At 42.3% G+C, this 24,335-nt stretch overlaps 1 protein-coding gene across 6 annotated transcripts in view; it reads left to right on the top strand.

The window, feature by feature from the left end:
- Slc24a2 (solute carrier family 24 member 2) overlaps positions 1 to 24,335 on the top strand; it is a 246,706-nt gene that overhangs the window by 204,038 nt on the left and 18,333 nt on the right. For all 6 annotated transcript variants that reach the window (XM_070007933.1, XM_070007950.1, XM_070007941.1 and 3 more), the window contains one exon: positions 19,796 to 19,936. In XM_070007933.1, the coding sequence (XP_069864034.1) occupies positions 19,796 to 19,936 (141 nt within the window). The remainder of the gene's footprint in view (positions 1 to 19,795; positions 19,937 to 24,335) is intronic.

Genomic DNA, 24,335 nt, shown 5'->3' with positions numbered 1-24,335 from the left:
AACATCCTCTGGCCCCACCCACTGTTCAATGGCACAACCAATCAGATTGTCCCACCTAGTAGCAATAGTCCCTAATACTTAGCAAACACCTGCTATGTGCCACAGACTTGACCTAGGCATTATATGTGTATTGTGGCTCTCAGTGTCTCCAGTTGAGGAATCAATAGCTCATTAAGAAGAGGTTAATTCATTGAGTAGACCTAGCTGGGAGAAAGGAAGACTGAGAGTTCATCTGAGCATTGTCTACATACATTGTCAGAACCTTCCATCATACAGTACTGCCTCTGGACCATTCACTCAAAAAGTCAATGCTAGGTCAAGGCTTCTCAAACTCAGAGATGTGCACAAATTTCAGAAGAGAGTCTTGCTTAACTCCAGACTTCAGTGTAGCAATTAAGAAGCAAGCACAGAGCTTCTAAAACCTCTAGGTTTTAGAGGTAGCATATTAACATGTTAGTGTCACCTCTCTGACACATTGCTGAGTGCCAACAAAGGCTACTACCTTTGGTAGGAACTTAGAACTTAGAGAAGGAAAAGGCTCCATAAAAACAAATCCTGCTATAATCCTAGCTACTCAGGAGGCTGAGATTTGAGGATCATGGTTCAAAGATAGCCCAGGCAAGAAAGTCTGTGAGACTCTTATATCCAATAAACTCTACTCAGAAAAGGCCAGAATTGATGCCATGGTTCAAGTGGCAGGGCACTAGTCTTGAGCAAAAAGCAGCTTAGGAACAGAGCTCAGGCCCTGAGTTCAAGCCAGAACCATTACACACACACACACACACACACACACACACACACACACACACAATTCTGATTTCTGCTTGTTGGGTCTGGAGATAGGCTCAGAGTCTAGAGTCCTAGTGGGCTCCCCAGCCACTCAATCCACAGATTATCCAAAGATTATCCCATTTTCTTCACAGAATTCCTAATGAGCTGAAAAGTTAAGATACTGCTTACCAGCATGTTTTAGGACTTTACTAGCATGCGACGGCATCTACTCTTCCCAGGAGAAAAGCATGGTAATTGTTGCCTGCTGCCCTGTTCCCTCATAGGAAGATACAAGGGAAAGTTCTTCCTTCAAAGGGGAGGATGAAGCGACTGCAGCTCCGCTGCCCTTGCCTCCTCTGCCTTGCTGGCTCCTTGCCCTCCTGCTCAGAGCCCCAGGGTCCCTGGATGTTAGCTCAGGAGCAGGCTGGCAGAGCAGCTCCTGTCCACATGGACAAGCAGCATGTGACAGTAGGAGGCAGGCCTCAAGGACATCTGGCTGCCCTTAGGGCTGGCCTAGGCATAGGTGTGCAGAGGGCCATATGGGCACCATGCTGCTCCATCTGGCCACTAGATCCCCTACGAGGGAGGATCTTGCTGCAGAAGAGCACGCGTCTCACTGACCTCTCTGGGGCACAGTTGCCCCAGGTCTCAGTGAGGAGACTCAGGGTGAATTTGCACACCTTGCTGATACACTGATTGCTTAAAAACAAGCATGCCTCCAAAGAAGTGTCTACTCTCTATCACTGATGCAGGAAGGCCTAGTGGTGAACTCTGCAAGCCTACCAAGGGCAATCTACTTACCAACCTCATTGAGCTCTAGTTCCCTGTCCTCTAAAGAGCAGATCATTACAGTACCTGCCTCCGTGAGGTTAAATGAGATAGTATGCAAAAAGCACACAGCATAGAATTAGACGCTAAATATTCATATCCCGTGTCCATACTTGCCACTTACACAATAATAGGTTTCCCTCCTTTGAAGTAATGTATTTTATGTAAAATGAAAAGAGGTCGTACAATGTTTGAGGGATATTCAGGCCATAAATAAGTCCACCAACAAACGTTTGTGCTTGGTAATTAGCTATGACCCTGTGTTGTTTGTGCAAAGTGCTCTGAAGCCTGCCAACAAGGCATTAAAAACTCCACGGAAGAGTAATACTTAAGTTGGGTATTGATGGATGAACAAAGAGTTTGTCACTCAGGAAAGAAAGAACTAAATGGCAACATGTGCAGAGAGAGGTATAAGACCTTAAGAAAGAATTTTGTGTTTAGGGGTTGGTGGAAAAGATGATATGCCAGAAAGGATAAATTGACTTGAACTTCTTCACCTGTTCATCTGAAAGTTTTCAATGGCTCATTTGTGCCAGGCAGTGGCTGGGCACTGGCCAGACCCACATGTGCTAGCAGAGCCAGGGCTGTAATATCAGTCAATACGCCTGTAGTTGATAGTGGGAAGAGAAGACTAACAAAACATGGTGACAATAGGGGAGAGAAGAAAGTTGGACACAGGAAGTCTGACTACACTGAGGCTAAACTTCCAGAAGGAGCTAGCCAAGTGAATTATACCTCAAAGGCAGATATGAACGTGGGCTCTTTAAGGAACAAAGAAAGAGTGAGGGGAGGAAGGAGGAGGATGGCAGTGGGGCCAGAGAGGAAAGCAGACCCATAGACAACAGGGAAGTTGACTTCTTTCTGGGGAAGCAAAGCCGCTGGACATGCCTATATGTGATTGACATGCGTAAAAAGGGTCCCTGGGGCTGTGATCCAGAGATTGGATTGGAAGGAAGCATGGATTACAACAACGGAAGGGAAAAGAGATCGGTGGAGGAATGGAAGGAGAGATCTGGGGGTCTAGGCAGCATTGTGAGAAGTGTGAGATTGTGAAGAGCATGGCATATGTGGCCAAGCAGGCTCACCCCCAGCATGGTGGGAGGGCATCTCTGAAGGCCTTGGGGGAGCAGGGATAGCATCAGATAGCTCTTTACCATAGTCAAGAACATCAAGTGTCTGTCACCCACTCTTCAAAATTCAGTTCATAGCTGGGCCTGTTATCCTCGCTACTCAGGAGGCTGAGATCTGAGGACTGAGGTTCCAAGTCAGCCCCACAGCAAAGTCTATGAGATGCTTATCTCCAATTAATCACTAAAAAGCTAGAAGTAGAGCTGTGATTTAAGAAGTAGAGTACTAGCCTTGAGAAAAAAAAGTTCACGCCTGTAATCCTAGCTACTGAGGAGGCTGAGATCTAAGGACCAAGGTTCAAAGCAGCCCAGGCAAGAAAGTCTGTGAGACTTTTTTTTTTTTGAAATAAGTTTTTTATTCTGAAAATACTGTACAGAGGTTGTTACAATCACATGAGTTAGGTAACAAGTACATTTCTTATCAAGCATTGTTTCTTCCTACTTTGCTTTCCCCCTACCATCCCTTCCTCCCATCTTCTCTCCAATAAACTACTCAGAAAACTGGAAGTGGTGCTGTGGCTCAGTGGTAGAGCGCTCGCTTTGAGCTTAAGAGCTGAGGGACAGCGCCCAGGTCCAGAGTTCAAGCCTCACGACCAACAAAAAAGAAATATAAGAAAAAAAACTGTCAGGAATACTGCCCAGACCCTCCATTCAATCCCCAGAAGCAGCAAACTACACACACACACACACACACACACACACACACACACACACTCAATTCATGTCCTGTCCCTAGGCTCACATGGGGGCCCTGCACTTACCACATTGCATAAGATGTGTCTTGTTCTAGGTCCGATGACCTCTAGGTCTGATGACCTCACAAAATCCCTAAGTTGACACAAAAAATGATAGCTGGTGGCTATCCTGGCTGCTCAGGGGCTTTACTTGCATGTATTTATTTAATCTTCCCAATATTCCAATGGTGAAAAATTGTTCCCATTTTACAGATGAGGAAACTGAAGTGAAGAAAAGGGAGTACATTGAACAGGAATAGCCACTCCTGTAACAGAGGCAGGATTCAAATAGAAATCTATCCGGAGATTTTGCTCTCTCCCCTACATGTAATTATTTTCACTGCTGTTTTCAAAAAGCCCTTCTAAGGGGTTTCTAATAATGTATGGCACTCTAAAAATGTACTGTCACAGAGAAAAGACAGTAGATCAAAAGTAAGAAAATACAAGTAAATCACAAACTTTAGTTAAAAGGAGGAGGAGTAGGAAGAGGAGGCCAAGTGTGGTTGTACATGTTTGTAATCCCAGAATTCAAGAGGCTAAGGCAGTAGGCTCACAAGTTGAAAGCCAGTATAGGGAAAACCTATCTCCAAAAATAACAACAAACCCAAAAAAGAAAAAATGTCAAGAAGCGGTGGAGCAGCTAGAAGAGAACTAGCCACCGGGAGGTAGAACAGAAACAAGAAAGATTCAGAGATTGACACGGTATAGCTGAGTTCACCCCGCCGCCATTTTTTAAACCACCCATGAGACGAGAATGGTTTTTAAAACTTTTTTAAGGAAGCAACAGCAGCATATGTGACAGAGACCATATGGACCTCAAAACCTGAAATATTTACAGTCTCTCCCTTTAAAGGAAAAACTTGCCTGTTCCTAATATAGACTATCCATAGTCCTTAAAGAAAGGAATGGAAAAGGGAGGGGAAAAAAAAGAAAAATAAGGGCTCTTTATGTGCTAATTGGGAAGGATCTTCAATGCACGTTAAGTGAAAAGGCGACATGCCAAAGTATATCTCATGGTATAGGACAGTATAGTATGTATCTCAGTGCGCTAAGGAGAAAAGGAGAGAAATACCCTGGCAGCTTTGGCTTGGGTGTGATAACTTCCAGAACAGATCTCGACAATGAGGCACTGGAATGAGCACAGTTTCCATACACACCTCCATGGCTGTGAATTCTGAACCCATTAATAACTGTACTGCCTCTTCAAAACAGAGTAACTATCCAGGGACCAGTGGCTCACACCTGTGATCCTAGCTAATCAAGAGGCTAACATCTGAAGATCAAAGTTCTAAGCCAGCCCATGCAGGAAAGTCTATGGACTTCTTACCCCCAATTAACCACCAAAACAAACAAACAAACAAACAAAAATGCTGAAAATGGGGCTGAGGCTTAAGTGATAGAGCACTAACCTTGAAAACAAAAGTTCAGGGACAGCACCTAGGCCCTGAGTCAAACCCCAGGACCAGTACACACACACACACACACACACACACACACACACACACACACACACACACACACACACACACACACACACACACACACACACACACACACACACATAGAGCAACGACGACAACAAGAACAATCAAATTAATAATAGATTAGATTAAAACAGAGGATATATTACTTAGACCTTGGAGAAGAGACTGTCAGAGATAGATGACCTGCATTCAAACCCCAGCTCTGCTGTATGACCCTGGGTGGAGTAATTAATCTCACTGTTCTCCATTTTCTTTCTCTATGAAACAAATATAATGTCAGCCTCCATCTTCCAGCTTCGGTATGAGAATCCGTAGCTCTTAGAACAGTTCTCAGCACATTGTAAGCAAGTGTTAGTTGTAATTAGCTGGCTGTGCTTAGCAAAAAAAATTAATGTTTAATCATTTTTAAATAGCTAATAAGTAGCCCAGGTGACAAGGGGTTAAGCCAAGTTTTGGTTGTGGTCTGAGTGGCACAGCTGGATTGTAGAACTGTTCCTGAGCTGGAAATGAGGTTTGGCATGCACAGGTCATGGAAAAGGAACAGGAAAAGGAGCTCAACCCTGTAGCTGATGCTGACAGTCCCTGGCTGGAAAAGCTGGGTGATAGAGTGAATCAGAAAAACAAACAAACAAACAAGCAAGGATGCAGTAGGCCACCTCAGGCCACCTATGGCCCAGCTGCACAGAAATGCCTCGGTGCTATTTTGTTTTGTTAGTTTCATTTCTTTCTGAGTTGTATTTTTATTAGGCACTATGACAAGTAATGTGTGCATCCCAACTTTACTCATGGGAATTCTGAGCACCCTACATCATACTCTCATTGCTAGTATTCTCCTGAGAGTTTATCCTTCCTTCTTAATTAACCTTCTGTTTTTAAGGGACTAATGACATGTGAACTAATTCCCCACTGACACCTCTTCTCAGAGGTTTCTCCAGTATAGCATTCTCTTCCTTGGTAATGAAGAATGTTTTAAAAATACACTCTCAAGGCCAAGTGTGGTGGCTCACATTTGTAATCCTAGCTGCTGAAGCTACTGGCCTTGGATGATCACAGTATCAGGCCAACCCTGTCAGAAAAGTCCAAAGGAGTCCTTCCTGTTCAACCCACAGCTGGGCATGGTGACACACATCTGTCATCCTACCTATGCAGGAAGCTAAGATCTGAAGGACAGCAGAGAAAGCCCAGCAGCTCCTGTCTTCATGGGGAAAATGGACATGGCAAAGTGTGCTTGGCATCTCCACTGCAACAGGAAGCCTAAAACAGGCCAGTGGAAGGCCAGGCATGCATGTGAGCAGGAAGCCAGACCCTATCTCACAATAACCAGTGCAAAGAAGGGCTGGAGACATGACTAAGTAGTAAAGAGCCTGCCTAGAAAGTGTGAGAAACTGAGTTCAGACTTTAGTATCACACACACACACACACACACACACACACACACACACACACACACACACACACACACACACACACACACACACACACACACACACACACACACACACCTCATAAAGGAAGCAAGCCCTGCATAAAGAGCCCTGCTTCATGTATATCTTCTGTAGGAACCAAGAGCTAATATGACTTTTACACAACTTAGAGCAGATTCCCTTTTCTTATGCTGGGAGCCAGCTCATGTTGTCCACACCAATGCAGGAAAATGGATCCAAACTGCCACCATTTACCAACCTTCCTAAATGTTCCATGTGGAGAAGTTAGCCAGGATTGAAAAACAGCTAAAAGAAATTCTGTCTTACCCAGAACCTAGGCTCTTACATTTTAATGTTGCCAGGCTAGGGGCTATGGCTTAGCTCAGTGGTAAAGCACTTGTCTCATTCATGAAGCCGTGGGTATGATTTCAACCACAAAAGAAGGAAGAGCCTAATACCAGTGACTCATGCCTGTAATCCTAGCCAGGCTGAGATCTGCTCTTTTCCTCTATAGTTATTGCATCCAAAGGAGTTTCAACTTTGCTAACAACAAAGAAAATGTAAGACGCAAGAAGTAAACTCATTGAACATCTGCTAATCCTCCCTCATCTTAAAAAATAATGCTTTACAGAAAATTGAGGTGAGGGGTTGGGTTAGGAGGGCTGGTGGAGAATGATGAAAAGGGTGATATTGATGAAGATCCACTTATATTTATAAAATAATTTATTGAATAGTAACCTTTATGTGTAACTAAAAGATAATAAAAATAATATTTAAAAATAACAACAAAAAAGCCATGTTTGGAGCTGGACACCTGTGCCTCACACCTATAATCCTAGCTACCCAGGAAGCTGAGATCTTACCAGAATGTCAGACAATTCTCCATCCAGGCCAACACAGCAAAACCTAAGTTGTTTTACTGACTAGGCCTTAACATGTAGCTTCCATTTCTAGGGAAGATAACATTTTTTTTCTGTCAACCTATATGTAAGTAGGAAAGTTAAACTCCAGATCCTGTGTCTGATTACCTGCACAATATTTTCCAATTGTTTAAGATGCACTCAGAGGCCTTTTAACATATTTAAAAATGAAGTATATACAGATATAAGACTCGAATTTTGGCCTAACTTCAAATGTCGACAAATTGTATGCTCTACTCACTGAGAATCTTGCTGTTAATGATACCATTTGTCATTGTACTTTCTGAACAGTTTGAAGAATGTCTGTACATCGTTAAGATACTTTAAAAGCTGACTACTAATAAAGGAGGGAACTCATTAACACCCTGAAAATACATTAACATCAATCTTCCTATGACTAATTCTGATCCAACAGATAAGACAATGAAAATGATTTTTTTATTATCTTTCATAATTTTCCTGTAAGCTCTTATGGTAACAAATCTTTGTAAATTATATCAACAAGATTTACAAAGCTGATGAAAACTCCAGAAAACTAATTTGCAATAGCGCTACAGAAAGAAATCCATCTTGTCTGTAGTCTGCATTGCAGAATTATTTGGGCAAAATGCAAAGTACAGGAAAACAATTGCATTGCACCACAATCTCCAGAGGCCATTTGATATTATTGTAAAGTGGTTTCTTGGCTTCTTAGAAAACTTAGGCGCAGACAGCTTCATCACTCACAATGATGGATTTTGAAACCTTGGTTTCAAATAGAGCCTTGGACATGATTAAGTTTTCAGGTTGCCATTGTTCATTTTCTGTTTAATGTGCAATCTTTTCTTTCTTTTCTTGTTCTTGGAGGTGGTGGTGGTGGTACTGGGGTTTGAACTCTGGATCTTGTGCTTGCTAGGCAGGCACCCTACTACTTCGCCATTCCTCCAGCCTTCATGTGCTGAAAAATGTTATGCTAGGATTGTTTTCATCTATATTTAATACAAGCCATGATCGTATTGTAAAAGGAATGAATTATTCCCAACCATCAGGCAAGGAAGGATGTGTCATTTTTTAAGAAATCTGTTTTCTACTTAAATGTTAGCTCTGCTAGTTCAGGATGTCCACACAGAAGGCAAGACAAATGTGTCAGGATGCTCTCTTCCAAAAAGAGATGTCTCTCCACTTACTTCTTTCCCTCCTCCCCTCCCCCCCACGGACCCCAGCAGTCATGGGGCCTAGGCACTGTCCCTGAGCTTCTTTTACTCAAACCTAGTACTCTACCACTTGTGCCACAGCATCACTTCTGGCTTTTTCTGCTTATGTGGTACTGAGCAATTGAACCCAAGACTCCATGCATACTAGGCAAGCACTCTACCACTGAGTCACATTCCCAGCCCCTCGACTTACTTCTTTTGGGCTTATTTTGTGTGCAAGAGATAAGGGATAGGCACATTTAAGGTAAATACAAAGCTTAGAGAATGGGGGATATTGGTAGGAAATATGAATATGAAGATATTGAGAATCTAAGAGAACAAAAAGAAAATGTTCTAAGACTCAAAGACAGAGTTAAAATGAGGGCAGTTTCAACGCAAATTATATTCAGTAAACACAATGATTTATTTCAAAACCAAAAATTATCTACTGAAAGAAATGACCTCTTTAAAAAGACCTAGCTGGGAAGGTGGCTCAGTGGTAGAGTGCTTGCCTTGCATGCATGAGTCCCTGGGTTCGATTCCTCAGTACCAACATAAGCAGAAAAAGCTGGAAATGGTGCTGTGGCTCAAGTAGTAGGGTGCTAGCCTTGAGCTGAATTGCTGAGGGACAGCACCCAGGCCCAGAGTTCAGGCCCTACAACTGGCAAAAAAAAAAAGTTCTTCTTTAAAAAGACCTAATAATACCATAGTAAAATACCATGTACTGAATAACTTAAACAACAGAAGATTCTTTCCTAACAGTGTAGGAGTTTAAATTTCAAGATCAAGTTCTCACAGAGTTGGCCTCTGTTCAGAGCTCTCTTCGTGTATATACATATTGTCTTCTCATCATGTTCTTCTATAACCTTTCCTCAGTACACATTAGTGGAACAGGGGGAGATACTGAAAGAGAAAAAAAGAGAAAGACAGAGAGGGAGAGAAAAAAAAGATAGAAGACAGCAAGGGAGAGGAGGGAGAGGAGGGAAGAGGAGAACACCTGAGACTTCCTGTGGCTCTTCTCTTTGAGGACACTGATCCTTTGTGATCAAGGCCCCACCCTTACGCCGTTCTGGAACCTTAATCACTTTCTTAGAGGCTCCACCTCCAAATAGAGCCGCACTGGGTGTGGGAGGTGTTCACAGAGCTTTCAGTATTTAAGTATCAGTAAGGACTCAAATCTTAGAGTTGAGTTGGAGCTTTCCAAGGCTCTCTGATTTTCTATCATTTAGCCTAACAAGTTCTTCTTCAAGACTCCTATTATTATTGCCTTTTCGAAGAAGAAAGGCAAATGAGGTTTTATCCTTAGATTTTCAGACCTTTAAGTTGTTTTTTGTTTCGTTTTGTTTTTTTGTCGGTCATGGGGCTTGAACTCTGGACTTGGGCGCTGTCCCTCAGCAATTCAGCTCAAGGCAAGCACTCTACCGTTTAAGCCCCAGCGCCACTTCCCTCTAAGTTTGTTTGAGCATACTTCATTTATCAAATCCAAGAACTACAGCTTCAGGAACCCAAAAGAGATGTTTAATTTCACATGTTTCTGTCCGTGAGACCAAAATGATTCACAACCCAGTAGTGAATATTTTTATGGGTCAGTCTTTTCCATAATCCAACTTCAAGCATGTCTATTTCTGAAGTCAGCTGACATAAGGAAGGCTGTTAGTATTTGACCCCACTAATTAGCCAGCACATCTAGCTGAAATAGAAATAAGAAGGACTTACTAAGCCCAAGTAAGCCAATGTTTATGAGTAGGAGTTTGTAGACATTTCCTTTGTCCTACAGTGTGATGTAATTAAACTTAAATAAAAGAAGGCACTCTGTGGATCATTTCCTTGGAAGGTAACTTCTAATTGCTAAACCACTTATTTCTGCACCTTTCACTGTCTCAAAGTGTGACTGACCACTTTTGGTAATCTTACCTCAGAGAAATCCAACTCTATTGTTGTTTTTAACCCAGCAAAAGCACAGAGTGAAGGTGTCACAATATTATGAGTCTCACCATCTGCTCAGAAGCTTTGTTTCTGGGAGAAAGTCTACTTGAAGAAAGCTACTGAAATACAGTAGTGTTTCTCCTTATATTCACTTTAGTTTTATTTACAAGGGCCTTCTATTTTATTCATATTCACTAAAAGAAAAGGAAATTAAATATGGGATCACTCCAGTCAACAAGTGCTTAACAAATATTAGAAGAAATCATAAAAACCAGCTTTCATGTCAAACAATTGAATTATAGAATTTTCTTGCCAGAAATATTATTATAATTTACCTACTCCAATTTCTCTCTCTTAGATATCCTTGAAGAAATTGTTCTCCTGACAATTTACTTTTAAAAATAATAATAATAACATGCTTGAGTGTTTATCGTGTATCAAACACTGTTCTAGATGCTTTTCAAGGATTAAGCCATTTAATTCTGTAACAACAGTGATGTAAAAGAATATTCTGGAATGGCATTTATATTTATGACAGCCTGTGTCTGACTTCCTATTGAATAGGAAACCAGGGGAAAAGTGAGCCTTTGCTGATCCCTTCTAGAACTTTCCTTTTATAGCTAAAGCACTGTTGGGATTTCTCTCTGGAAGCCTTGCCCAGGCTCATTGTAGAGGTGCACATACATCTCATCAGACCCTATAGAGACCTAACTGAAGAAATTATATGTGCCAGCTTTGTCAAAGAGAGTGTTTTTAATGCTTCAGTAATGAAGGATCGGGAAGGGGAAAGGAGAGTAGGGAATCCCATGACTAGGGATGAGGCTATTTTCTTGGATACATTCTTATTAATCCTCAAACTCTGAATGCTGGAATCTGAAAATAATTCCATCTCCTATTTCAGCTCTTGCTTAAAGTTAGCCCTAATAAGGTTTGTTATTTTAAAGAGCCTCCTCCATCTTTCACAATATCTCCCCGATAACCATTTCAGAAGGAGCTAGAATGGGATTATCCACAATTATAGGAATTCAGAGTGACACCAAGCAACAAAGTGCACATAAAACCTCAAGCCCTCATTGGGGCATTTAGTAGGCTTGATGGCTGCCTTCTTCCACAGAAACCAGAGCTGAAGCTCTGCACTCTTTTCTCAGATCCAGATGCTAAGTAACAAGTTGTTTTTCATAAGCTGTGCTTAAGAACCTGATATCCATTGGAGTCTTCTCAGTGACTGCCTTTTATTTTTAAATGTGCATTTTGGAGATGTCACTCAAGGACAGCTCCTTCTATTCACACCCCAAATCTGTTCTTCATTTTTCCTCTCTGCTGCTGTGGATGTTGCATGATGCTGAGAAAAGGGAGAGAAGGCAATGTGCAGATATTTCCTGGCAGCTTTGCAAAGAAATGTGGGCCATCTAACCCACCAAAACTTGTCTTTAAGCTCAAGAATATCAGGTTTGCTAGCCTGAAAATAATAATAATAAAGTTAATATGAAACAAAAGGGGGAGCCTGACATCATTGGGCATAAATTGTAAAGCCTGTTTTCAGGACTGAGGAACAAGGGTATTGTGGAATAGAGAAAGAGGTCATTAAGGGTCAGAGGTCAAGGCCTGGCCTGGCACTGTGGGCCAGCCTTTAGCACACCACTTCCTCTCACAGTCGGTTATCCACCAAATGAAAGAGATGGTCTCGAAGAGCCAGCACTTATTCAACTCTGCACTCTGGGGCCCTTGCTGTCAGGACCTCACACTCTCATCTTAAATTATTTCAGAGGTCTACGATTGTAGCTTGTCTTTGTAATCTATTAATGCACAGAGGATGAGTCATCTGGGCAAGTGCAACCCAAGAAGTTCATCCCATATTAAAGCAAAACTCACAGTGAGATGGTCTTTAAGGTCTTCTAGGCAGTGAAATGCTCTACAATGAGCCTGGGCGAGGCTTCCAGAGAGAAATCCCAATGAAATGTGTGCTGGCAAATGAACTGTACTTTTACTGGTATTTAGGATCTTTAGATGGTGATATATTCTTTTCCTCCAGTGTCATGTTACACTGAAGGGCTCCCCAGTGAAAGGTGGTTCTGAAGTGAATAAGTGCCTAGGATTAACACTTTACTTCCAGAGCAAGAAGTGGGCATGAAGCATTATCACCAATCAATAAAACTTTATTTGAAGGTGGCCTATTTCTAGATTCCTCCTATGTTTTCATTTTACTTCTTAAGTAGCAGCAATTGCATTACAGTAGGCTGATCTTCAGACAGGAAGACAAAAATAACAATTTGGATTGCTTTTAAAAAATAGTTCTCTGGCTTTAGAAGCAGAATCCAGCCCAGGCCCCTCCACTGAAAACCTGGTGATGAGCTAGCCACACCAGATACAGAGGGAAGGGAATAAAATGTACATACAAGGAAGCTGAGTAGATACTATGACACTAGGCAACATTCACTGGTAAAAGTAAAAAAGCTGATTGCTGCAGACACATCCCAGCAGATGCTGCTGATACCTAGGACTGCTTTCTGTATTCTATAGGTATCCTCTTGGTCCTTTCAATATCTAGAACTGATATAAATATTAACAAATGTCACCAGTTTTCCCCCTCCTTCTCCCCACTACTTCAATCAGAGAAAGTGTCCGCTAAATCACTAAAGAGTATTTCACTTAGGTCTGCCGCACCTCATTTCACAGTGATTCAAGGCTACTTGAAAAGGTACCTCTGAAAGCCAGGCGCCAGGGACTCATGTCTGAAATTCTAGCTACTCATGAGGCTGATATATGGAACACTGCAGTTTGAGGCCAGCTCAAGCAGTAAAGTTCACTAGGATCCATCTCCAAAATAACTAGCAAAAAGCAAGGCTGGAGGCATGGCTCAAGTGGAAGAGCACTAGCTGTGAGCAAGCAAACCAAGCAAGCACAAAGCCCTAAGTTCAAGCCCTGGTACCACCAAGAAAGGGAAGAGAAGGGAAGGGAAGGGAAGGAAAAGATAACAAGAAAGAAAAGAAAAGGAAGGAAAGAGGAAGGAAGGAAGGAAGAAAGAAAGGAAGAAAGGAAAGAGAAAGAATGAAAGAAAGAAAGAAAGAAAGAAAGAAAGAAAGAAAGAAAGAAAGAAAGAAAGAAAGAAGGAAAGAAGGAAAGAAGGAAGGAAGGAAGGAAGGAAGGAAGGAAGGAAGGAAGGAAGGAAGGAAGGAAAGAAAGAGTGCATAATTTAGCAAAAGTACAGCCAAAGGTGAAAAGAAAAGGGAAATAGTAAGGCTGAAGTTACTGAGCAGATTCCAAGACCATGATTGTTGATAAAAGTTACAAATTTTGGGCTGGGAAGTTGGCTCAGTGGTAGAGCGCTTGCCTTGCATGCCTGAGGCCCTGGGTTCGATTCCCAGCACCACATAAGCAAAAAAGCTGGAAGTGGCGCTGTGGCTCAAGTGGTAGAGCACTAGCCTTGAGCTGAAAAGCTGAGGGACAGTGCCCAGGCCCAGAGTTCAGGCCCCACGACCAGACACACAAAAAAAAAAAAAGTTACAAATTTTCTCTGAATTCTTAAGTGGACAAAGCAAAGAATCAATTACTTGATACAATTACTTGTTTCTAAGATTTAGTGTTTCTCAGATGAAGCATTTCTTTTACCTGATACTAAGATGTGAGAACGATTCCTCCTTTGAGTCTTCATTTAAAAACATTTTTTAAAACATAGACCAGTTGATATTGGTTCCACCCTGAGTGGCCAACACCCAAAGGAGCCAAAGTTTGAATGAACAGAATTTTCTGTCTCTCTTAAGTCAGTCTGGGCAGTCCAGGGTCAGAAGACTTCTTGATGGGTGTCAGGAGCTCAGATCTTTGTTATTGCTCCTCTGTACTGTATTCTTCCTCTGTAATGTTCACATCCTGTCCAAAATGTCCTCATTGCAACCTGCAGGCAGGAGGAGGAAAGGACACAATCTCATCCTTTAAAGATGCATTTAGAAGTGGTAGGAGGATGCTTCTGGTTCTATCCCATTGTCTAAAACATAATCAGTGGCCACACCTGGTGTCCTAGGAAAGGCTGGAAAAAGTCTAGGTAAAAGTGGGCCTCTTGTTTACTAGGCAAAGAACAGTGCATTTGATGGCTCAAGCCATCTTAACAAAATAACAAATACTGGGTATCTTCAACAACACAAATTAACTTTCTCACCTTCTGGAGGCTAGAACTGGTGGGATTTGCTGTCTCTAAGACTTTAATTCTTGCCTTTCAGATGGCCATCTTCTTGCTGTGTCCTCTTCTTCATGTGCCTTTTTTCTGATATACACCTTTGGTATCTTTCTCTGTGTCTTAATTTCCTCTTATAAGGACACCAATCAAATTGGTCCTGACCCACCCTAATGATGTTTTAATTTAACCAATGTTGTAAGATCCTATTTACAAATAAAGTCACATTCTGAGATAGTTGGGATTAGGATTTCAACTATGAACTTGAGGAAGATACCATAACAGGCAGAATGGATACTGAAGAAGACTCAGAAAGATATTGCCAACTTCCCTACAGATGAGATTATTTCTTTCATCTCCTCTTTAAATGTGAAACTCTGTAAAGGAGTCCTAGAACTGGGGGCTTTGTAAAACCTGCAGAGGATGGCAGTAGCTGCTTAAGGAATCGGTCTAAGCAGAAATGAGCACAGAGTCCTGATTCTCTGCCCCTGCTTCTCTCATGCTTCTGTAAATCCTGACATCTCACACAACCACTGGCCACCTGGGAAGCTAGAGTCATGTGATCTTTTCTCTTATCAGAGATTACAAGGCCTGGAAGCAGCAATGACTGGCCTTGGGTCTGCATAACGACTCCTAAAGAGAGCTCCTCCTGTCTCCTTTGATTGGCTGTGGTGGTTCACACCTGTAATCCCCAACAAGGAGGAAGCTGGAGGATCTTGAGTGGGAGACCTGCCTCAGCAACAGATCGACTCTGTCTCACAAAAATTAAGTCATTCAGATTCTTTCTGAAGTGCTCTGCTTTATGGTTACTCTTCAAAAGCAGTAGAAAGTCAGAGTGGGTCATTGCAAGGCCAGTATCAGATGACCGTGACTCCAGGGAAAGTTGGGAAACCATTTCCGTGACCTCAATGGCCTTTTACCGGGAGCTGAGACTAATGAATGCACTAATATCCCCAGCTTGAGCAAAAGCAAATTGAGCCCCACACTTGGAAAAAGCATTTTCTGCTGTTTCTCTAGCCAGCCTACAAGCTGTCACCTTTTAAGCCAGAGTCAGATTGTTCTGGCAACAAGACAAAGAGAATTTCTCTTAAAGGATGCTGGTGACTTGGCCCTGGGATCCCCTCCCCTCTGCCATGGGGTTCTAGATTATTGCACTTCCCTACAGAGAGACTTGACCCCCAAGATGGTAGGAAGTCCCCACAGAGAGCCCTGTTTTCGTAGCTTCAGATGTAGCCTCTTGTCCTAGTCCACTTCTGCCCTAGTAACAGCCACTTCAAATGCAGTTTTGGAAGCCATACAAGATAGCTAATTGTTTGTATTTGGACAGTAGTGTGTTTCAAGCTTACACATCTAAACAGACAATTATTCCCTGCTATTTGCTAGTGGCGCTGCCTGCCTAGGGATTTTGGCAGATGGAGAAAGGAGCTAATCCATAGGTTATAAGCAGAAGGGTTATTGATGAAATGTCACCATCTGTTGGTGTCATTAAAATGATATGAGTCATAAAGAGTTGCTTTTGGTAGTTTTTTTTTTCCTCAAAAAAAGGTTAGATTGGAGTTTAGAGAGAAGTTGCTAGATTATGGATGGCAGGGGGGGGAGAGGTAGGAGGGAGGAGTCTTCAGAAAAGTAGGTCCTCTGCAAGAATAAAACTTCTTGTCTTCTCTGGGCGCTGGTAGCTCACGCCTGTAATCCTAGCTACCCAGGAGGCTGAGATCTTAGGATCACAGTGCAAAGCCAGCCCGGGGAGCAAAGTCTGGGAGACTCTTATCTTCAATAAACCACCAGAAAACCAAAAGTGGCGCTGTGTCTCAAGTGATAAAGTGCTTGCCTTGAGCTGAAGAGTGCAGGAACAACACCCAGGCTGAGTTCAAGCCCCACAATGGACAAAAAAAAAAAACTTGTCTTATATAAGATGAGGAATTTATAAAGAATGATAGCCAAATACCAATGGCTCATACCAGTAATTTGAGCTACACAGGAAGCTTATGTCAGAGGACTGAAGTTTGGAGCCAGCCCGGGCAAAAAAGTCCATGAGACTTTTATCTCCAGTTAACTACCAAAAAGCCAGATGTGGAGCCATGGCTCAAGGCTAGAATGCTAGCCTTGAATGAAAAAGCTAAGGGACAGTGATCAGGCTCTAAATTCAAATCACAGTACCAGCACAAGAAAAGAATGATACAAGCTGGGCTGGTTGTCTCATGCCTATACTACTAAGGAGGCTGAGATCAGGAGGACCACAGTGTGATCCCCAGACCCATCTCAACCACTAAAAAGCTGAGCATGGTGACATACAACTATCATTCCTGCTACTTGAGAAGAAGAAACAGAGAAATCTATCCAGGCCTACAGCAGAAAAAAGCAAGACCATATTAAAAATAAAAAAAACAAAACATGCCAAAGGCATGATTCAAGTAAGTGGTAAACCACCAGTCTAGCAAGTATAAGAGCCTGACTTCAAACCTAAATACCAACAAAAATATAAAATAAAGAATGATGTGGGCTCCAGGCTTAGTGGTGCATGCCTATATTCCTAATACTATCAAGTTCAAGGTCAGCCTGGGATTCTTAGCAAGACCTTGTCTCAAAAATATATAATAATAATAATAATGCAGTATTTCCTGTCTCCCATGCCCATTTCTAAAGTGTCTACCAGGGGAGGAGTGGAAGTCATTACTTTGGGTTAAACATACAAGAAGCAGCTTTACAAACTGTATTTGAAAGGCAGCAGTTAAAACACACCTGTTTCTGGGCTGCCAGTTCTTCACACCTGTAATCCTAGCTAGTCAAGAAGTTGAGATTTGAGGATTACAGTTAGAAGCCAGTCATGAAACTCATTTCTAATTAACTACCAGAAAACAGGAAGTGGCATGGAGAAAGAAAGAAAGAAAGAAAGAAAGAAAGAAAGAAAGAAAGAAAGAAAGAAAGAAAGAAAGAAAGAAAGAAGGAAAGAAAGAAAGAAAGAAAGAAGGAAGGAAAGAAGGAAGGAAGGAAAGAAAGAAGGAAGGAAGGAAGGAAAGAAAACACTTGTTTTCTGAACCCTCATTGACACACAGATTATTCCTGCTGCCAGCTGACACGCTGGGAGAAGAGTGGGCTCCTAGCGAATGATTTGCTTTATCTGCTACATCATCTCAGAAAAAGGAGCAGTGGTTTGGAACAGAGACCAGAGCCAGCAACCAAACTTCCATCAGGGCTAGAAGCCCTGGGATTGGAGGAAAGACAGCAGTGAGCACATGGATTACATTAGCAAAAAGATAGACTGTAGAAGGTGTGTGTTTCGTGATGACCCAGATGACCAAATCCCACTGCACCAGCCTTCTATTTCCACCTGTTAACCTGACCCCATCCCATGCCGAGGACACACACCCAAAGCAGAAGAGCTTATTCTTTCCACACATCTTTAACATGGCTTCAGATCTCTTTTCTATTAGTAGTATTTCAACTCATAGAGATGACTGAAGTCTGGATGACTATTTAAACTACAACAGATCCTTCTGTCAGTCCTTAGGGTTTGCCAAATGAGTAGATAGAAAAGTAGCCTCACATTAGCCCTGACCTCTAGTTGAGTCCTTTACCTCTGAGCCATCTGGCCCAAGCCTGCCCTCCATATCACCCTCTTTGGGACACAGATGCTGGCAGGATCATGGCTGATGCTGGCAGGATCATGGCTGCTGTTCAGAAAGTGTGTGGTGCTGGGAGCCAGAGGAGCAGCAGGCAGGAGCTGCCCACGGGCAGAGGATCTCCAAACCCTGCGAGGCTCTTTCTACTGTCTAGAAAGGAAGCCTCCATGGAAAAGTTCTGTTGGTATTTTTAGATCTGATGCTTGGTCCTGCTCCTGCACTTTCATTTTTAAACAAGCAGGGGAGATGGTGATTGATGGGGTCTGCTATGCTTTTTTTCGAGGCTCTGGGGGCCCGTCTGACAAGCTAATGGTCATCCTGCCAGGCCCAGATCACCTTTGGTCCCCTCTGGCTCAGAGACTTCAGAGCTGCTGACTATAGCCGCTGGCAAACGTAACAGTGGCTGCCAGTTCAGACTCAGAAGCTTATATCCTGTTCTGAGGCCCCGTGCAGGGTCACAGCCCGGCTCTGCTGCTGTCCTCTGTTTCTCTCAGTCCTGACACAGAGGCTTGAATAATAAGCCTTTGGCTACAGGTGAAGTACTCTAGGATTCAACAAGTTTAGGCAGCCCCACGTCAAAACTGTTGTTTCTTCCTGGGCCAGTGGGAAGGAATGAAGCTTTCTCAGAATTATTAAGGAAATTTCCAGGCACTGGTAGCTCACGCCTATAATCCTAGCCTGTAATCTTAGCTACTTAGGAGGCTGAGATCTGAGGATCAGAGTTTAAAGCCAGCTCAGGCCGGGCAGGAAAGTCTATAAGACTCTTACCTTCAATTAACCACCAGCAAATTGGAGGTGGAGCTGTGGTTCAAAGTGGTAGAGCGCTAGCCTTGAGCAAAAGGAGCTCAGGGACAGCTCCCAGTCTCTGAGTTCAAGCCCCACAAGCAATAATAAAAAATAAAAATTAGAATTATTAACCAAAGTGTTTCTGTAAGGAGCTGAAAATCAGTGGGAAGGAAGAAAAAAGGCGAGAAAGGAGGGAAAAAGGGAAGGAGGGAGGGAGAAAAGGAAGACATTTTCACTTTTATAAATGCTCTTCCAAGGATTCTGAATCTCATGATGCAGTCCTCGGGGAGAAGGAAGGAGGAAGATGGGAGCTGTCTCTCTGCAGATAAATTTCTCGCTAAAAGTTTATGAGTAGCCAGTCAGTGGTAAATCCTTACTACTCGGGAAGCTGAGCTCTAAGGATCAAGGATCAAAGCCAGCCCAGGCCAAAAATAAACCCTAGAAACTCTTACCTCCCACTGACCAGCAAAACGCTGGAAGTGGAGGTGTGATTCCAGTGATAGTGCCAGCCTTGAGCAAAAAAGTGAAGGGCCAGCCCCCAGGCCCTGAGTTCAACCCTGGTGTTCACGTGCACACATACAAACACCAACACACAAAATAGTTCATGAGTAGTAAATGTAGCTCACGTTCAGTAATGAGAAGCTGAAAGGTGTCCAAACAAAAGAAAATTCTCAGGGCCCACAACTAAGCTGTTTCTTCCAGGACCTCAGACCAATGTGGCCATTTAAACCTAAAAAGTACCTGTAGTGTGCTTCCCTCCTCGCTGTGGTCTCGCTCTTGTAGCCTGTGTTACTCTAGTCCTTTTCATCTGTTTGTGTGTTATCTGTTTCTACAGCAAACCACAGAGACAGCTGAGGAGGAGGACAAGCCCCTCAGTCTGGCCTGGCCCACCAATGCCCGCAAGCAGGTCACCTTCTTGATTGTTTTCCCCATTGTATTTCCTCTCTGGCTGACCCTGCCTGATGTTCGCAAACCTGTGAGTAAAAGCATTTTGGAAAATGATACCTTGTTTTTAAAGAAAATGGGGGGAAAAAAACATGATATTTTGTTTAGTCTGCTTCTGTTTGTATTAAAGGAGAAAGGGAGGTAATACAGATGCATGTGTATTCCTATGTATTTGGTACACATAATCATAGTGATTATTCATACCAAACCTGTATAACAAACCGCCCTAGAACATCATGATAGGAAACAATCACAATTCTATTCTGCACATGGATACTGCAGATCAGAGACTGCAGTAAGGCACAATGGAGCTAGATTGTCTCTGTTCTAATGTTGGGGTTCACATGGATGGGAAGACCTGAATGACCAGGGAAGGCTCAGAGCTGAGGATCACCAGGGACCACAACCTGCCCCCAGGAAAAAGGAAGGTCCTGTCTGAAAAATAACTACAAAGCAGAAAGGACAGAGAGCATGGCTAAAGCAGTAGTCTTGCCTAGCAAGACCCTGGGTTCAAACCCCAGTACTACCAGAAAACAAGAAACTAGGCAGGGATCAGAAAGAAAGTAGAGAAAACGATCAATTCTTAGATATTTGTTTATCCTCCTATAGAGCTCTGTCAGCTTGTCTTATGTAATTTTATTTATATCAGTGCTTTTTTAAAAAAATATTCATGAAGAGGAAGATCCTAAACTTTACCAATAATTATAAGGAAAATGACTGTATACTTCTAGTTTCAGAGTAAATAGTACTCCCAATTTGTATTATTTCTAGTTCATTTATATGCAAATTATATGGCAGTGTTTATTGGGCTCAGATAATTAACAAGAGCATTACATTTGTAGATTTCTAGATTAAAAGAACTGAAGTGATAACCTTAAACAAAAGACTATGTTTTTGGTAAAAGGTGAAACTAGTAAGCAAAATAAAGGCCACCCAAGGCATCTTCTCTTATATCCTGGCATGGAATACATCTAATGAAATATGAGCACATGACTTGTTAGAGCTAGAAAGGAGCCTGAGAGCCCAAGGGAGTGTTCAAATTTTCTGTTATTAGCTGGGCACCAGTGGCTCACACCTGTAATCCTAGCTACTTAGGAGACTGAGATGTGAGGATCACGGTTCAAAGCCAGCCTAGGCAAGAAAGTCCATGAGACTTTTTTTTGTGTGTGAAAAAACTGTACAGAGGGGTTACAATTACATGGGCAAGATAATGAGTACATTTCTTATCAAGCATTGTAGCCCCCCTTTTGTTTCCCCTTCCCATCCCATCTTCCTCCCACCCCTCTATCCTCCTCCCCCCCCCACATGAGACTGTTATCTCCAATTAACCACCAGAAAACTGGAAGTGGCGCTGTGGCTCAAGTGGTAGAGCGCTAGCCTTGAGCTAAAGAGCTGACAGACAGCGCCCAGGCCCAGAGTTCAAGACCCACGACCAACAAGAAAAAAAAATTCTATTATTTACCAAGTTTTTGTCTACTTCAAGACAGGCAGGATTGAAGTGGCTGAGCTCAAGGTGAGCATAGTGACTTGTCTAATCACACTCAAGGAAGAGACAACATTAGGACTCCTGCCCAGGTCTCCACATCAATCTCACCTCCCTAAGTAATAGTTTCCTCATCTCATAAAAACCATAATAAGCTAGGCAGTCACTAGTAGCTAGCTACTCAGAAGACTTAGATCTAGGAGCACAGCTCAAAGCCAGCCTAGGCAGAAAAGTCTATGAGATTCTTATCCCCAATAAACAGCAAAAAGTGTCAGAAGTGGTTATATGGCTTAAGTATCAGCCTTGAACCAAAACCAAGTATGAATGTAAGGCTCTACAATACCAGTACCCCCCCAAAAAAAAAATCCCAAATGAAGCTAACATGTATATAACAACTACACTTATTATCTGAGCACTTGCTATGTGCTAGCCATTTTATGAACAGGAAATCATAAGAACAACTAGATTTTTGGAATTACTTTGAGTTTACAGATGAAGAAACCAAAAACTTAACGAGGTTAAAAAAAAATTGCTAAACACCAGTGGTAATTTGTAAAGAGATTTCAATGCCAGTCATATTAACCCCAAGACCATACTTTTAGTCTTAAAAATAGTGTTTGGGGGAACTTTGTTCAATATGTATACTTCAAGGAGGGTGCAGTGGTAACCACCTGTAATCTCAGCTGCTCAGGAGGCTGAAGCAGAAGGATCATGAGTTTGAAACCAGGGTTGAGCACCTAGCAAAGGCAATTATCTCTCCTGCTATATTTTGAGTGACAAAGAAATGTGTATTTCAGAACCCTGCACAGAATAGCTACTCAGTGACTTGTATTGAATTTAAATCAGTAAGGATGTGATCATCTTTGATGATCACATTTTTTCAAGCCAATATCACTCTGATGTACTGAAAGCTTGTAATGAGCACATTTGCTGTCGCTTGTAAAGTATACCATTACACTAGAAACAAAATTGAAAGCACATGGACACAATTTGCTCATTTGCTAATTAGTAGGAGTCCTAGCCCAACAGATGTCAAAATGAGCGCCATTACTGACCACAAATTGATGTGCTAGGCCTTGGCTTCCACAGGCTAATTTCTCCTTGTCAATGAGACTGGTAGCTCCATAACTCTAGGTGCTCCAGGACAATGTGTCTGAGTGTCAGACTATAGATAGAGTCCAAATAAGGAGGAAGTGGTTCAGACAAATCTAAAAGAAGGTTGTGAGATTAGGCCTGGAAAGGTAGTTTGATAGGGAAACGGCCAGACTCTGGATGCACAAAAGGTTGAAACTTTCCAAGCGAAAACAATATGGGAGGTTGAATGAGGCAGATGGCCATACAGCTGGAATGCTAGTCTCTGTTTCCCTGATGCTTTTTTTATTTCTGACATTCTGAGCCGAGCCTAGTATTATGATGATGACACTCATTATGTCTACGGCTGGGTATATTTTGAGCATTATTAGTCCTGTTTTTCTTTAGGAAGTCAGTATGACATACATGTTTGAAGCACAGGCTGTACTATTAGGCAGACCTGCAGTTGAATTTCATCTCTAGTTCAAGATGTGGCTACTGAATTGTTGCCCAAACTTTATCAACTCCTAGTTTATGTGAAGACTCTGAAAATTCATTAAAAGAATTTTATTCAGTGTGTGTATGTGTGTGTGTGTGTGTGTGTGTGTGTGTGTGTGTGTGTGTGTGTGTGTGTGTGTGTGTGTGTGTGTACTGGAACTTAGGGCCTGGGCTAACACTCTACCACTTGAGCCACGTCTCCACTTCTGACTTTTTGGTGATTAACTGGAGATGAGAGTCTCATGGACTTTCCTGCCCCAGCTGGCCTCAAACCATGATCCTCAGATAGCAGCCTCCTCAGTAGCTAGGATTATAGGCATGAGCCACTGGTGTCTGGCTTATATTTACACTTTTTTGAATGAGCCTCTTGTGCAATATGAGGTACTACTGTTGGTACCTATTAATTACTTATTGATTTTTTAATTCAGTCCTTTAAATCTTTAGTTTGATACTTCCTTCCTACCTTTTGACTGAGAATGATGTAAAGTTCTCAGTGATGAGAAATAAGTTCAGATATTTGATTCTAACTTGGAAAATCATTTTTCAATGGACAAACTTCTGATCTGGGTATGCCTTTAATCCCAGCCTTAGGGAGTTTAAAGTATGATCCAAAGTTCTTAGACAGGCTGGACTAAAAGGTGAGATATTGCCTGGGGGCGAGGGGGCGGGCACCATGTAGTAAATGAACTAACCTAGAAAGTTAGGAATCTGTGGGAAAAACCTCTCTCAGGCCAGATGCCACATCAAGTAGGGCGGGACTCTGCCTTATGGAATGATGCTCAGAATCAAGTCTGGCCAATGCTCTAATCACTTATTGCCTTGCATGGCAAGAGGGGCCCTTCTCTTCCTTGTATTTGAGCATGACCCTTGATATAGAGAGCCTCAATATAAATGAACATCCTGAAGTGATAGCTAATGGCCAAAGGGAAAACTAAGAAGTCCAGTCAGATAAACTCCTTGCCTAGGACAGCAAGGTATCTGATCTCTAGAATCCAGCCAAATTCCCAACTTTAAAGAAATCTGCTCTTAGTCAAGGTCTGAGGGAAGGTCTGAGTCACAACTTTGAAAACTTAATAACTTTTTTTGTGTGCCACTCCTGGGGCTTAAACTCAAGGCCTAGGTGTTGTCCCTGAACATTTTTGCTCAAGGTTTATATTCTACCGTTTGATCCACGGCTCCATTTCTGGCTTTTATTCATGATTAGCTGATGATCAGAGTCTTACAGACTTTCCTGCCTACACTGGCTTTCAAACATGATCCTCAGATCTCAACCTCTGGGCAGCTAGGATTACAGGTGTGAACCACCAATGCCTGACTAATGCTTTTTTTTTTTCATTTTTATCATTTCCTGTTAAAGTACTTAGATCCCTGGGAGGAA

Source organism: Dipodomys merriami, unplaced genomic scaffold (assembly GCF_024711535.1).
Source record: "Dipodomys merriami isolate MVZ:Mamm:240054 unplaced genomic scaffold, mDipMer1.0.p SCAF_11, whole genome shotgun sequence".
NCBI lineage: Eukaryota > Metazoa > Chordata > Mammalia > Rodentia > Heteromyidae > Dipodomys > Dipodomys merriami.
This window is presented reverse-complemented; position numbering and strand designations above follow the sequence as displayed.